We start from the raw sequence: 12,931 nt of genomic DNA on the forward strand, positions 1-12,931 counted from the left end.
AACCTATACAGGGATTTTCCAGCAATCATTCTTCCCACAAACCATTCATGACTTGAACAGGAAAAGGGGGAAGTGATACTGGTACACAAAGTACCCTCTGCCACATACTATAAGGTAGTTTGCAGAGTATATGTGTAGTTCTAGATGTCATGAAAAGAGATTATAAGATGAACATCAACAAATAGGAAACAAGAGTAACTGAATGTACTTGAATTAAAAGAAATTGAGCGGGGGCAGTTATGGCCTGAAGAAATGCATCAAACAAGTCTTTGGACTGAAGACACAACAATAACAACAAAAACATGTAATTTAAACCTTGATGTCTGAGTTTTTTATTTTTAGCTGCAATGATAATTATGGTGATACTTTTAATTTCTTTGTATTTTTGACTAAATTTGATAAATTTCTATCACACAGAAAATTTACTATTTCATCTAGAGGCTTATTTATGTGATTTTTTTACAGGTGGTGTATTCATTGTGATTTTTGTGGGAATTGGGCTTGCATGTATCACTCTGGCATTTGAATACTGGTGGTACAAACTGAGACCACAGCACAATGCCATTGTTGAAGCAGCTCCGCAAAGAACAAAATCGGATTCACTGCAAGCACTTAATATGATGCGAAGCAGTTTCGACAAACGATATGGGTAATTTTCATATGCAATTTTGGGTACCTTATTTTAATTATAATATTGTAAAGCTGAAATTGCAAACTATGTTACAGAATCTGCATTGATTGTGTGTGTCATAGCAGTAGAGAGTATCAAAGCAAACACTAACTTTAAAAACCTAATTTGATGTTGAGCTTCTCACATTTGATATTCGTTCTTCAGAGCAACAAAAACATCATTATTCATAGTTTTATGACAAGATAAATATACTAGTTGCATAAAAAATTTGAATGCTTTGGATAGAATCAAAATATAATTAACCAGGCAGAAGTTGGGACTAAAGTGAAGTGAGATTTCATCATCATAAGCCAAGAGATCCACTGCTAATTAAGCCATATTGTAGGCAGTGGCAAGCATTAGGCATCCATTAACTTGGTTCCATGTTGCATCTGTTTGATTTTTAATGCTGTCTGTCCACTTTCCACAAACCACCTTGCGCCTTCCTTATCTCTTAGAATCCAGCAAAGACCTTCCATGGAAAAAAACTTAAAATCAACATATGCATGTATATGTAAGGCAATTATTATGCTATTGTGGCTTGTTTCTGTCAAAAGGAAAGAATTTACAGAGGTTATTTAAACATATTGTATTACTCTGCAGAAGACATGCATACATTAAATGTTACATAGCGCTCATGTCATGTGACATTGTTAATAACAGTTACACTAAAGATACAAAGCACTACAACTGTGTGTGTAATAGCATACTGTCCCACCTTTGGAATTCAGTACAGCAGTGATTCTGGGTGACATAAAATTGACAAGAATATAGTAGGTTTCTGGACGTATTTTTCACCAGATGTCTATGGACAGGTCACTAAATCTCATAAATTATGGGTGGATTATTCATGGGCACAGAGCTGACACCTGACAGCATCTCAGATGTTTTCCATTGGGTTCAGACTGGACAAATTTGATGCCCAAGGCATCAACAGGAGTTCACTATCAGGCTCCTCAGACTACTGTACTAAGGCTATGATGCAAACTATTATCCTGCCAGAAGAAGTCATATCTATGAAGGAAGCATCAGGCATGAATGGGTGCATGTGGTCTGCAGTAATGTTCATGTAATCCCCAGTCTTCATTTACTACCACAGATCACATGGCAGCCCAGTTGGATGTCTCCCACAGCATAGTACTGCTCCTACTGTGCACAAGCTCACCAGTGCTGCTGCTGAGCATTGCTTTCGTTGAAAACCTAAACAAAAATGGTTGCTGTGACTGGGCTACCATAAAAAATTTATTAATCTATAGACAATCTGAAAACTCTCAGATCTCCCAGTTAGTTTTGATAATATATCTCTGTATGCAAAAGTTCCTTTATATATTCCTTTGAAGCTACTTGGGAGGAATTATGAGGTAAACATTATGCTTTGTTCAGACTTGTGCTACTTAAACACATTTTTTATTCAGCAACCAGTGCTATAAGTAGATTAAGTTGCCACTAGGAGTAAATAGAAGAGGTCACCATTAGGAGAACAGTATCTCTCATGGTGGCCAACTGTCTTACACATGACTTTTAAGAGAAAGCACTATATTCAGAAACAGTGTAACTTTATGCCCATTGTCAAAAGGATGAGACTTGTGATCTCCTCTTGTACATCAGAAACACTTATAATGTTCATTCAGCATTTAAATTACATTTATTTTATGATAAACAGGAAAAATGCTGGACATTTTGTTATGTAATAAATCCTGAGAACACTGGGGGCACAAAGGGTACAGCAAGCTCTATATTTTCAGGCTGCAAGTTGTCACCATACTTCACAATGTTCAGTTTCATATGGTATGTTTGTTTCTGATCTGATGACCTGTTGTGAGATTCAACAGCTGATGGTAGCTTTGTGACAGAAGGGGTATGCAGAAAAGCAAATTCATCATTCATTGCTGGTAGATTAAGTTCATGTAAGGAACCATGTAAAGAAATGGAGGTTTCCAACATCACATCCATCTTTCCTTCCTTGGAATTGGAAAAATACTTAACAGCACAACATTAAATATATGGCTCATCCATCCGCAAAACTGAGGAACTTGCTGGGTTCCATGAGAGATCATTTTAGCCTTAGCCAACAAATGTATATGAGATTTTGCCTCACAGTGGTATGTTGTATATTGGGCAAATGTGTCACACAATGCAAGACATTGTAATAAATATCATCAGCACACATGCCTGGGCCAACCAGATTAAAGTGCATTGTCTTAGCAGAAAAAATTGCATCATGTGTTTTCAGTTTTGTCCCCCTGCACTCTCGTCATCATATTCTGACAAGCAAGACTAAAATTTTTGATGAGAAATCTGTCACTCCACCATGGAGAACCCACATAGCAACAAATTTTGCTTCATTTCTCAGCCACAGTGATACCTGGCAGCGATACCCTGTCTATATTCAGAAGGCCTCACCTTGGTTCCCCCACCCGTAGGGGACTCTTGATGCACTGCTCTCATGAACATCATTTCATGATGAAGACCACTGTGATGTGGATGCCTGCTGGCTGTCACAGTATTACAATGCAGAAACCAAACTCACACTCATTCAACTTTAGGAGAGGTGGGAAGGATCTTCAGTAGAATGATCATTTCATGGCAGAATGAGAGATAATAAAATCCCTTGTGAAGGATGGGTTGAATTGTTCCAGTCCAGGGTGATACTGGGTGACAAGGGGCACTCCTTTGTAACTGATTCTTAGGGGTGGTGGGAGACTGGTGGTGTGTGTGGATATGGCAAGAAAAATCTATTCGTGGACTCAGCTTTGGAGGTATTGGCTGTGTGTGAAGCCCTTTCTGAAGCATTCAGCATACTGGACAAGGGAGTTCTCATCACTGCAGAGACATATACATGGGTTGTGCTAGGCTGTATGGGAGGGGTCTTTAGATGTGGAAGGGATGGGAGCTGTTGAAATACAGGTACTGTTGGTGGTTAGTGGGTTAAATGTACATGGAAGTGTGGATGGAGCCATCGGATAGATGGAGGCCAACTTCCAAGAATGTTATGTGTTAGTTAGAGGAATACCAGGTGAAGTGGATGGCCCACAAACAGGTTGACATAGGAAGGGTCCCTAAAGGTGCCCATGCCTGTGCAGCAGATGTGTTTGTAAAACATCCCTTCAAATGAAAAATAGTTGTGTCAATATACAGTTTATAAGGTGTATAAGGAATGATATGATGGGTTTGAGTCTGAAGGACCAGCCCCTAGACACAAAGACCATACCCCTGGGGCAAACCAAGGTGCAAGACCTGCCCAGCTCACCCACCTGGCACCTCCTACTTCAATCCTGTCATAGGTTTATCCTGCCCCATCAGAGGGTGAGCCACCTCTGAAAGCAGCCATGCTATATACCAACTCTGCTGCAAACTCTGCTTTGCCTTTTTTGTTGGTATCTAGCAACCAGCTGTCCACCATGATGAGTGGCTACCACCAAATTGTTGTCAAGAACAAAGTTGACCATGGGTGGCACAGTATGCAGCTGAGCACAACATGCTCTATTTAAATGGCTGCTTCACAACCTGAGCCATCTTAATCCTTCCCTTCACCACCAGCTTCTCTTAACTGCACAGATGGGAACTGTCCTTCCAACACATCCCCCACTTCCATAATCACCCTGGCTTCAGTCTCAGGTAACATTCTGTCCCTGCAGCCTCCACCCAACAGTTTCCCCTTCCTCCATCCTGCCATCATCTCCCAATTCATGTCCCATGACATCTTCATTGTGTGCCACTTCCTACCAGCTATTACAGTAGTGCCAGCCAATATACCTGCCATCCATCCCTCACGCATTCCTAGCTGACAACCTGCCTGCCTCCCTCCATGCTACTAGCTGCCCATCCCCAGCCCCCCCCCCCTTGCCTCCCTCTCCCTCTACCCACCCCACCTGACACTACCCCCAAACATACAGTCTACCTGCCATACCTGCTAAAAAATAACATTGGCATTGTGAATCTAACCAGCACTGTGTAGGGGCACAGGAGTATGTGTGTGTGTGTGTGTGTGTGTGTGTGTGTGTGTGTGTGTGTTTGTGTATTTTATTTTATTTTATTTTACTGTAGCTCATTAAAGGGTAACTCTGAAAGCAGAGAAGTTTTCCTTCTATTTACATTCTACAAGAAATTTCCTACAAAATTTAAACTGTTACTGTACAAAGACAAAATTTTCACTCATCACTTACAGTTTCATCAAGCACATATCATGTTATATTTAAAAAGGTACCTGTAAACTGAGAGTAACCACAAAATTCCTCAGATTGTGAGTAGATGGCATTCTACTGTGGGACAAACATTTTAAAAAGTTAGTAAATTGACTGAGCAGTTTGTGCTAAGTGTTTAATGATCTGAATAGAGTCTGTGATACTGAAACACTAAAATGTGCATATTTGGCACCTGGATACTCATTACTCACATACTGCATTCCATTCTGGTGTGTCACACATCGAGAGATATTTCTTGTGCACAAGAGACTAGTGAAGATAATTAGGAAAGTATCTCTCTTCTCCACCACTAAACATCTATTTCTGGAGTTCAGTATCCACTACCTTGCATTTTTCTTCATGTAACAGTGTGTTCTATTCATGAAAATTAACATATTTTTACAAAAATAAAGACCTGCATTCCAGCTTTGCATTTATGGTCTGGCAGTTTCCGGTGATTAAGGGTGGCAGTGTGGTACTGGTGTGCAAGACTCACACTCCCCCTTGGCTATTGGAGGTGCTTCACCGATCATCTTTTCAGGATAGCAACTGCGATGTCCTGCACAACTTCTTCTCCAAAGATAAGATGCTACTTTGGAGGAATTTTTTTTATACTTTTAAAATAACTCCATACACTCGAGAATACTTTGAACTCAATCTCATTCCATTTTCATCACGCATAACAGTTTTCATACAACTAAAACATTTTTTGTAAGCTCGACACCTTCTGGCCCGTCAGAAACTATCACATTCATTTTTCCATAAATAGAGTCTGCAAATCTCTCCAAGTTTAGCAAGACAACTGTCCCAGACCTTAAGAAAGTAACAGAACATTCAAATGTTCACACAATAATGTTTGACGTCGCACAGAGTATGGTGCGCTTATTCCTTGAGCTGAACATGTAACTTCTTAGGTGGGCTAGGTGACTACCTGCCAATGCCGATCATCTGTCCGATACATGTCCATCCTGCATACACATAATTATGGTGCAGTTCTACTTTACCACACTCATCTCTAAAATAATGCGTGTTCAAGATGGTAGAAATACGAGGGTCTCTAGAATTTACCCCAAAATTCTCAAGGCACTACAGTGGGTAGCCAATTGCTATGTAAAAAGACACTGCAGTGTAGGACACATGGCATTTCTATACAGCATCCTACCCAAAGGTTAAAGTCAGATAGAGAAGAATTCAAAGCACATGTAAAAATGTTTCCTCACAAGAACTGCTTCTGTACAGTTGAGTAATTTTTGACACATTCTAAAACAACCCAGTTAAATGTTTTCTTAAATGTTTGTATTTAGAGATTGTCCAGCTGGAATTTATTCAAATGAATTATTCTGAAATGACAGTATATAAAAAGAATGATATAGTAGAAGTATACACAAAGAAATACACACAATTAGCAACTTTGAAAAAAATGGGACAACATTTATAAGTCTCAAATCATACAGAGAATTGTGGCTGGAGTTTCCCAAAGATAACACTAACTTGTTTGATCTGTGGTTATCCCTGTGCAATGTTTTCAAGCAAAGAGGAATGGCAAGTCAGCTTGTGGTTTTTGTCATACATGTATGTAAGGAAAACAGATGTCACAGCACCTTAAAACACAAAAAATAAGAACAACCTGACAACTACCATAGTGATCTAATTGGACCAATTACCCAAATTTTGCATGATAATAACAGGTATGTTTTAACATTTACTGATGACTTTACTCCTATCTCTTGTGTACATTTTCTAGAAATCATGTTAAAGGTGCCAGAATTTTTCAAATTTTTGAATCAATGTCTAAAGCTCATTTTAATTTGAAAATAAGTCATCTTCATAGTGGTAGTGGATAAGAGCATATATCAAATGATCTGAAGGCTTTCTGTGAAGACCTGGACATTCAATTTGAGTTCACAATGTGATATGCACTGCAGCAAAATGGGGCTTCTGAATGTCGTAAGTAGGATTATTTTGGATAAAGATGTTATATGCTTCTCAATCAAAACTTGACAAGAATTTCTGAACAGAAGCAGTGTTGGCTGCAGGCTGTATTACCAATAGGAGTCCAACTACTGCTTTGGAAGGGAAAGTACCAGTGGCTCTACAGTGTGGGAGACCAAACTTGGAGAAGATGTAGGTGTTTGTTGCGTAGCACTTTTAAAACTTCCAAAATAACTGGTAGTTAGAAAGTTCTCATTCAGTTGGATGCATTTTTATTGGCTGTTGTCCAAATGGATACAGATCTTAGTGCCCAGAGCTGAAGAAAGTAATTTCAGGAAAAGGTACCATTTTTTGATGAAACAAAATTCACTTTTGATGGAACATCTGGTGAACAATAGCTTTTAGAAAAATAAGAAAACAGCACAGAAGAATACACAATAGAAGAAAACAGGACTGAAGAATACGAAATAGATGAAACAATAAAGAAGAAAAAAAGATTGATAACTCAAAAGTAGTAGTCAGGATACCTGACAAGGTAGGAAGTGTTTGATGAAACAACTGAGAAAGAAGGATTCCAGCATGATTTGATGATTATGCAGTACTGGCCTTGTGTATTGAACAATTATTTTGTTGCTGACATTCCTGAATGCTATAAGCATGTACAAGGGAAACATGATGAACATGAATGGAAGCAAGTGATCAATGAATAAAGAAAGTGACTGGGACTTCATGAGACATCAGAGTTCACTCAGGGCTTACCAGAGAAGTGACCAACTGCTAGTAAATGGTTCAGAATTACACATAATCAAGATGGAAAAATTGAGAGATATACGGCAAGGCTTATAATCAAAGCTGTCCTCAGAGGAACGATTATGATTATAATGAAATGTATGTTCCTATTGCACATTTAGCTATATTGAGAACACTGGTGTCAATCACCATTCCAAAGGAACTATATATGTGCCAAATGGATGCCATAGATTCCTTTCTATGTGAATATCTACATAACTATGTCTACATGAAGATCCCTAAGCTGTCACAGGTTAAAAGAATCACATGTTCAAATTAAAAAAGGTCTCTTATGGATTGAAGCAGGCTCCTCATAGGTGGATTGCAACATTTGATAGTTTTAACAAAAGTACTGGACTTAGACAGTCAAATATTGGCAGATGTTTGCACATAGGCAACTTGGAAGATAGTAGAATGTATTTTCTGTTATATGAAGATTATAATTGTTGCAAGTAACTGTATGAGATCAACAAAATTAAAAGGGCTTTGGAATAACCAATTGTCAGAGACCTTAAATCATTTCTTCGCATTGATTTCAAAATGCCAGATGACAAAATAATTGTGGCTCAACCTATATACTTACATGAACTAATGGAATTTTTTGACATGAACAGTTGGAACATGACTAATACACCAATGGAGACCAAACTCAAATGGAAAGCAGCCAGAACTAATACCCGTAATTATCAATATTACATCAGTGTATGCAAACCATTACGTCAATTGATAGGTTGTCTGATGTGTGCCATGTTTACATGACCAGACCTGAAAGTAACAGTAATTATTTCAGCAGATAATGAAGAAACCCAATAAGGAGTCATTGAAAGGGGCTTAAAAGAATACTAAGATACATCAAAGGAACATTGAATTTTGTTTTGCATTATGGAAGAGGAGGAGCAGAGTTTGTTCTCTGCTACCTAGATGCAAATTTTGGCAGTGGAGAAGGTAGGAAGCCTACATCAGGATTCCTTTTTCAAGTGCATAGACATGCTGTTTGTTGGATGATGAAACGACGAAGCCACATCACCTTATCTTCAAATTAAGCTGATTATGTAACATTGGTCATAGCACCAACTGAATGTCTGTGACTCATTCAACTGTTGACTGACTTGGGTCTCAAGATCAACTACCCAGTAAAGATTTTAAAATACAACAATTCTTGTATTCATTTGCTTGGAAGATGGGAGCATGAGTGAATGATTCACATTGACATTAAATAAAATTTTGCCAGAGACTATGTGAGCAAGGGAATTATTGATGTTTGTTGTGTAGACACAGAGGAAGAACTTGCTGACTTGTTAGCTAAGCCATTACCCAGTGAACAATTTGAGAAGTTACAAAATGGTTTATGTTGAGAATTGCAATTCAAATCTCTCAAATAAGTTTTTCCAGTATGTTCCTTTTTCTTTTTGATGGCAACTCTATGTTATTATATTTTATTCTGTTGATAGGTGTTTACCATGTGTTACAGTTCCTAATTCTTAGTGAGAAGTCAATAAATGTTATAAAAATTTCATAAAATAGATCATATTTGTTACAAGTAAACTGATCATATGTGTGGCTGAGGAATGCCCACAGCTCTCTAAATTTATCATTAAATAGCATAACTGTTTAGCCAATTTATTTCATTCTACGGATGAAACTGTTCTTTTTCTTATTATGAGTTAATTATAATATTATACAAATTGTAATTGTGTCTCATCCTATGTCCATGTGTAACGACTTACAACAGAATTTGTGCGATCAATAAATAGCAAATCTAATCGAAACAACTCTGAAGTCAAGGCTGCTTCAAGGAAATAATGTGCGTTGTGTGACACTTCAGGACTTCCTGGAGCATTCATTGAATGTATTGGTTTTCTGACATGACTGCTGAAGCCCTGGTATAGTTTCCAAATTCTCTTTTCCATATCTTTATTCTCTTCTACCATAGCACAATTCAAACTCTAACTTTGGTCATAGAATCAAAGAATTCCCCAATACTGAAAAATCTATCCAAAGATCCATGTGATTTTGCATGTTCTGCTGAAGTTCAAATATTAGTGCAGTTGTAACTGTACCATTCTTGAATTCATACCATCCCTCTGCCAGTTGCTCTCTGTGTGCACTGTTTTTTGTGACATTTTTATATACTTTGACCACCTTTCATGGCTTTAGTTTGAACACTGTTCTCTAATATTCATTTTAAAAAGTGAAGTAACAAAACCCCCCTTCCAATCTGATGACATCCTTATCTGATTGTGAAGGACATGCATCCATTATTTCTCTGTAATGCTTGTTGTCTTTGTTCATTTCACCACTTAACTCTTTGATACCATTTGATTTTCCTAATTACATACTTTCAACTGACTTCTACATCAATACATATTCAGTCTCTAATGTTGTTATTTTGTAGCTATTGTGCTTCATTTATATTCAGTAGCATGACAAATTAATTATTCACTGTCAACGGGATATACTAGGAATTTACTTCTGCCCCTGTTATCAGCTGACAATAATTTTGCCAGTTTCATCTTTTGTCTATTAAGATTCCTTGTAACAATTTATTACCCGCTATGTCATCCTTTAGCCAATTGCCCCAATTAATTAAATACCTTTCCCTCTTTTGTTCTGGTGACTTGTTTTGATTCCTTTTAGTCTAACCCATGTAATTCATTATTGATTTTATTACATAATAATCTTCGAAGTATTTCTAAAGGCATTATACTTCCTTGAGACTGCATCCGTCACTACCATTCTACTAATGTGGTAGCTGCCAGTTTCTTTTGCTGCTATTAGATCCACTTATTTTTTCATCTGCTCCAACAAGGCACTCCCCCAGTTCTTTCACAGTTCCCATATCTGTTCTTGGCAAACCATTCAGTGCTTTCTTTAACTGCCACAACTTTACCTTTGTCCTAAACTTTCCACAATTTGAGTTTATTTTCTTGTGTAGGTCTTACTACTTTCAGTTTGTTACATGTGAACATTCCAGTAAGAAGGCACATGATCTATTTATAGTACTTAAACTGTGTACTATTTTTACAACCAGAATTGTTTCTCTGTCAGTGTTTGCTGCTAAATACATAATCAGTTGCTCTTAATGAATGAAGCCATAGATGAGATCACTAAAACACACTAATATTATCTCAGTTGGCACAGAGGTTAGTTGGTTTGAACCCTGGTGGTAGAAAAGGTTTGCATCTCTAGTAATTGACTGTCAAGGGGAGGAGAGGTAAAACCATAAATTTCCTGATCACGAACTTTCTGCCATTTACAGACATAATCAAGAAGGAATACATGGGAATAAAATTATATTGGATTAAGAGAAGAATGAAACTTAAAAACAAAATGACTGTTGGAGTGTACTTTTATTTGCAGTAAGATTATTAAAATTAGTTTTCTGTTAGTGAAGAGAAGAAATTTGACTTTCGCGTTACAGATAGGAAATCACTGTTAAGCTCAGCGAAAAAAGGAAATGATAAAAAAGTAATTTGGAAGCCTCTTCAATGGAAATTATCTATCAGGGATTTGGAAGAAAAAAATGGATTGTTGTTAAAGAATAATGACCCAGCAATGATAGCAAAATACTGAAAGATTGAAGCCTAAGCTTATAGTAAGAGTTGATGGAGTTGATGAAATAACTTTACATTTAGACAATATTATAAAAGGATAGTTGCTACTCACCATATAGTGTTGTTGCTGAGTAACAGAAGGCACAACAAAAAGACTGTCAAACAAAGCTTTCAGCCAAATAGGCCTTCAACAGAATTTGACAACACACACTCACACACACACACACACACACACACACACACACACACACACACAAATACTTACAGAAACACAACTCACACACACATGATCACAGTCTCTGGTACCCAAGGCCAGACTGATGTGTGCGTATGTTGTCTAATTCTGATGAAGGCCTGTTTGGCAGAAAGCTTAGTATGACAGTCTTTTTGTCATGCCTGTCTGTAGCTCAGCATCTCCACTACGTGGTGAGTAGCAACTATCCTTATAATATTGTCAGTATTCCATCCTGGATTTTCCGTTATTTAACTTCACATTTTCCCATAAGTTTGAGTGAGTCCATGAACTGGCTGGTTACTCAGAATTTGGAAATAAGTGTATAAAATGGGAGAAACACTACCAGATATCCAGAAAAATCCCATCCTCATTCTGGTGAAGAAAACAGAGAAGTAAAGTATTACACAGCTATTCTGAGATGCCATACTCCTAAATTGTTGTATATGGAAGAAAACAAACTAAACTAAGATATTCAATACTCACTATGAATACCATGCTGAATTTCATTTTTCATGAACATTGTCAAATTTTATTAAAAAATATCAGAATGTATGCAGCTTATTTTTTTTTCTTTCATAGCCTGAAATATGTGTATTTTGCTACCACTTCTATAGTGTGATATACAGCCAGCTTATCAAAATAACCAAAATGTTTTTCTTCCTTTTTTTTCCAGGCGGCGTCAAGGTGTTACATTGGCAGGAGTTACAAATCCATGGTAGTGGACTCTGATGCAGATACATATTGATGTATGCACAAGCATTCTATAGCTTTTTTTTCTTAAAACTTTGCAAGTATTTCATAATAAATGTTGTTACTGCAACTGGATACCAATAATGAGATAATTGTGTTTTCATCCAATTTTGACTTTAGTGTAGAAGTCTATTTAAAGAGATCACTGATAGTAAATATATCATTTTTATATTCTTAATTACTTTTGTACTCTGTGTGGTGTACTATCAGAGTTGCAGCATGATTTGTTCTGGACAGAGATAGAGAAAATTTCATGGCCTTGCAAGTTTTCTCCCTTCCTCTATGCCACACATGTTGCAGTTGTTTTTTCTCCTGACATCTGGCAATGGTGAAACATGCTCCAAATTGGGATGTAGGTTCTGTTGATGACCTCTTTTCAAAAATGTAAAATACATGAACACCATTGTTGTCATAAGTGCAAGTAACACTTTTTGTGCTCCCTTATGTCACCCATAATAAACACTATATTCACAAAATGACTTTCGCTATATACCAACAATCACAAAAAAGTATCACTAAATGTTCAGTACATAGATAGAAGCACTTGGGACAGACATGTGTGTCTCACTGATGTTATTGACTCATGCATTATTTGTTGCTTTGAGTGTTATCATCTCCAATATTGACTTTTTTATTTACTCATCAAACTAATAAAAGTTTTCTTTATACCGACAGAATTGTCATAAAGGAGTGTGACTGTAATATAAGTTAAATGTTTAGTTGACTCTACAATAGTGAAGCCATAGTCACAGTGTATAAAATTTTTCTGTAAAATTGGAGTTACACTCACTAACAGTCACAACGAACTACGTCATCA

At 37.1% G+C, this 12,931-nt stretch overlaps 1 protein-coding gene across 1 annotated transcript in view; it reads left to right on the plus strand.

Moving 5' to 3' along the window:
• LOC126183845 (ionotropic receptor 25a) overlaps positions 1-12,931 on the plus strand; it is a 442,093-nt gene that overhangs the window by 425,393 nt on the left and 3,769 nt on the right. The window contains exons 17-18 of the mRNA XM_049926116.1: positions 466-649; positions 12,038-12,110. Coding sequence (XP_049782073.1) covers positions 466-649; positions 12,038-12,083 — 230 coding nt within the window. The 3' untranslated portion in view covers positions 12,084-12,110. The remainder of the gene's footprint in view (positions 1-465; positions 650-12,037; positions 12,111-12,931) is intronic.

Source organism: Schistocerca cancellata, chromosome 1 (assembly GCF_023864275.1).
Source record: "Schistocerca cancellata isolate TAMUIC-IGC-003103 chromosome 1, iqSchCanc2.1, whole genome shotgun sequence".
NCBI classification, from domain to species: domain Eukaryota; kingdom Metazoa; phylum Arthropoda; class Insecta; order Orthoptera; family Acrididae; genus Schistocerca; species Schistocerca cancellata.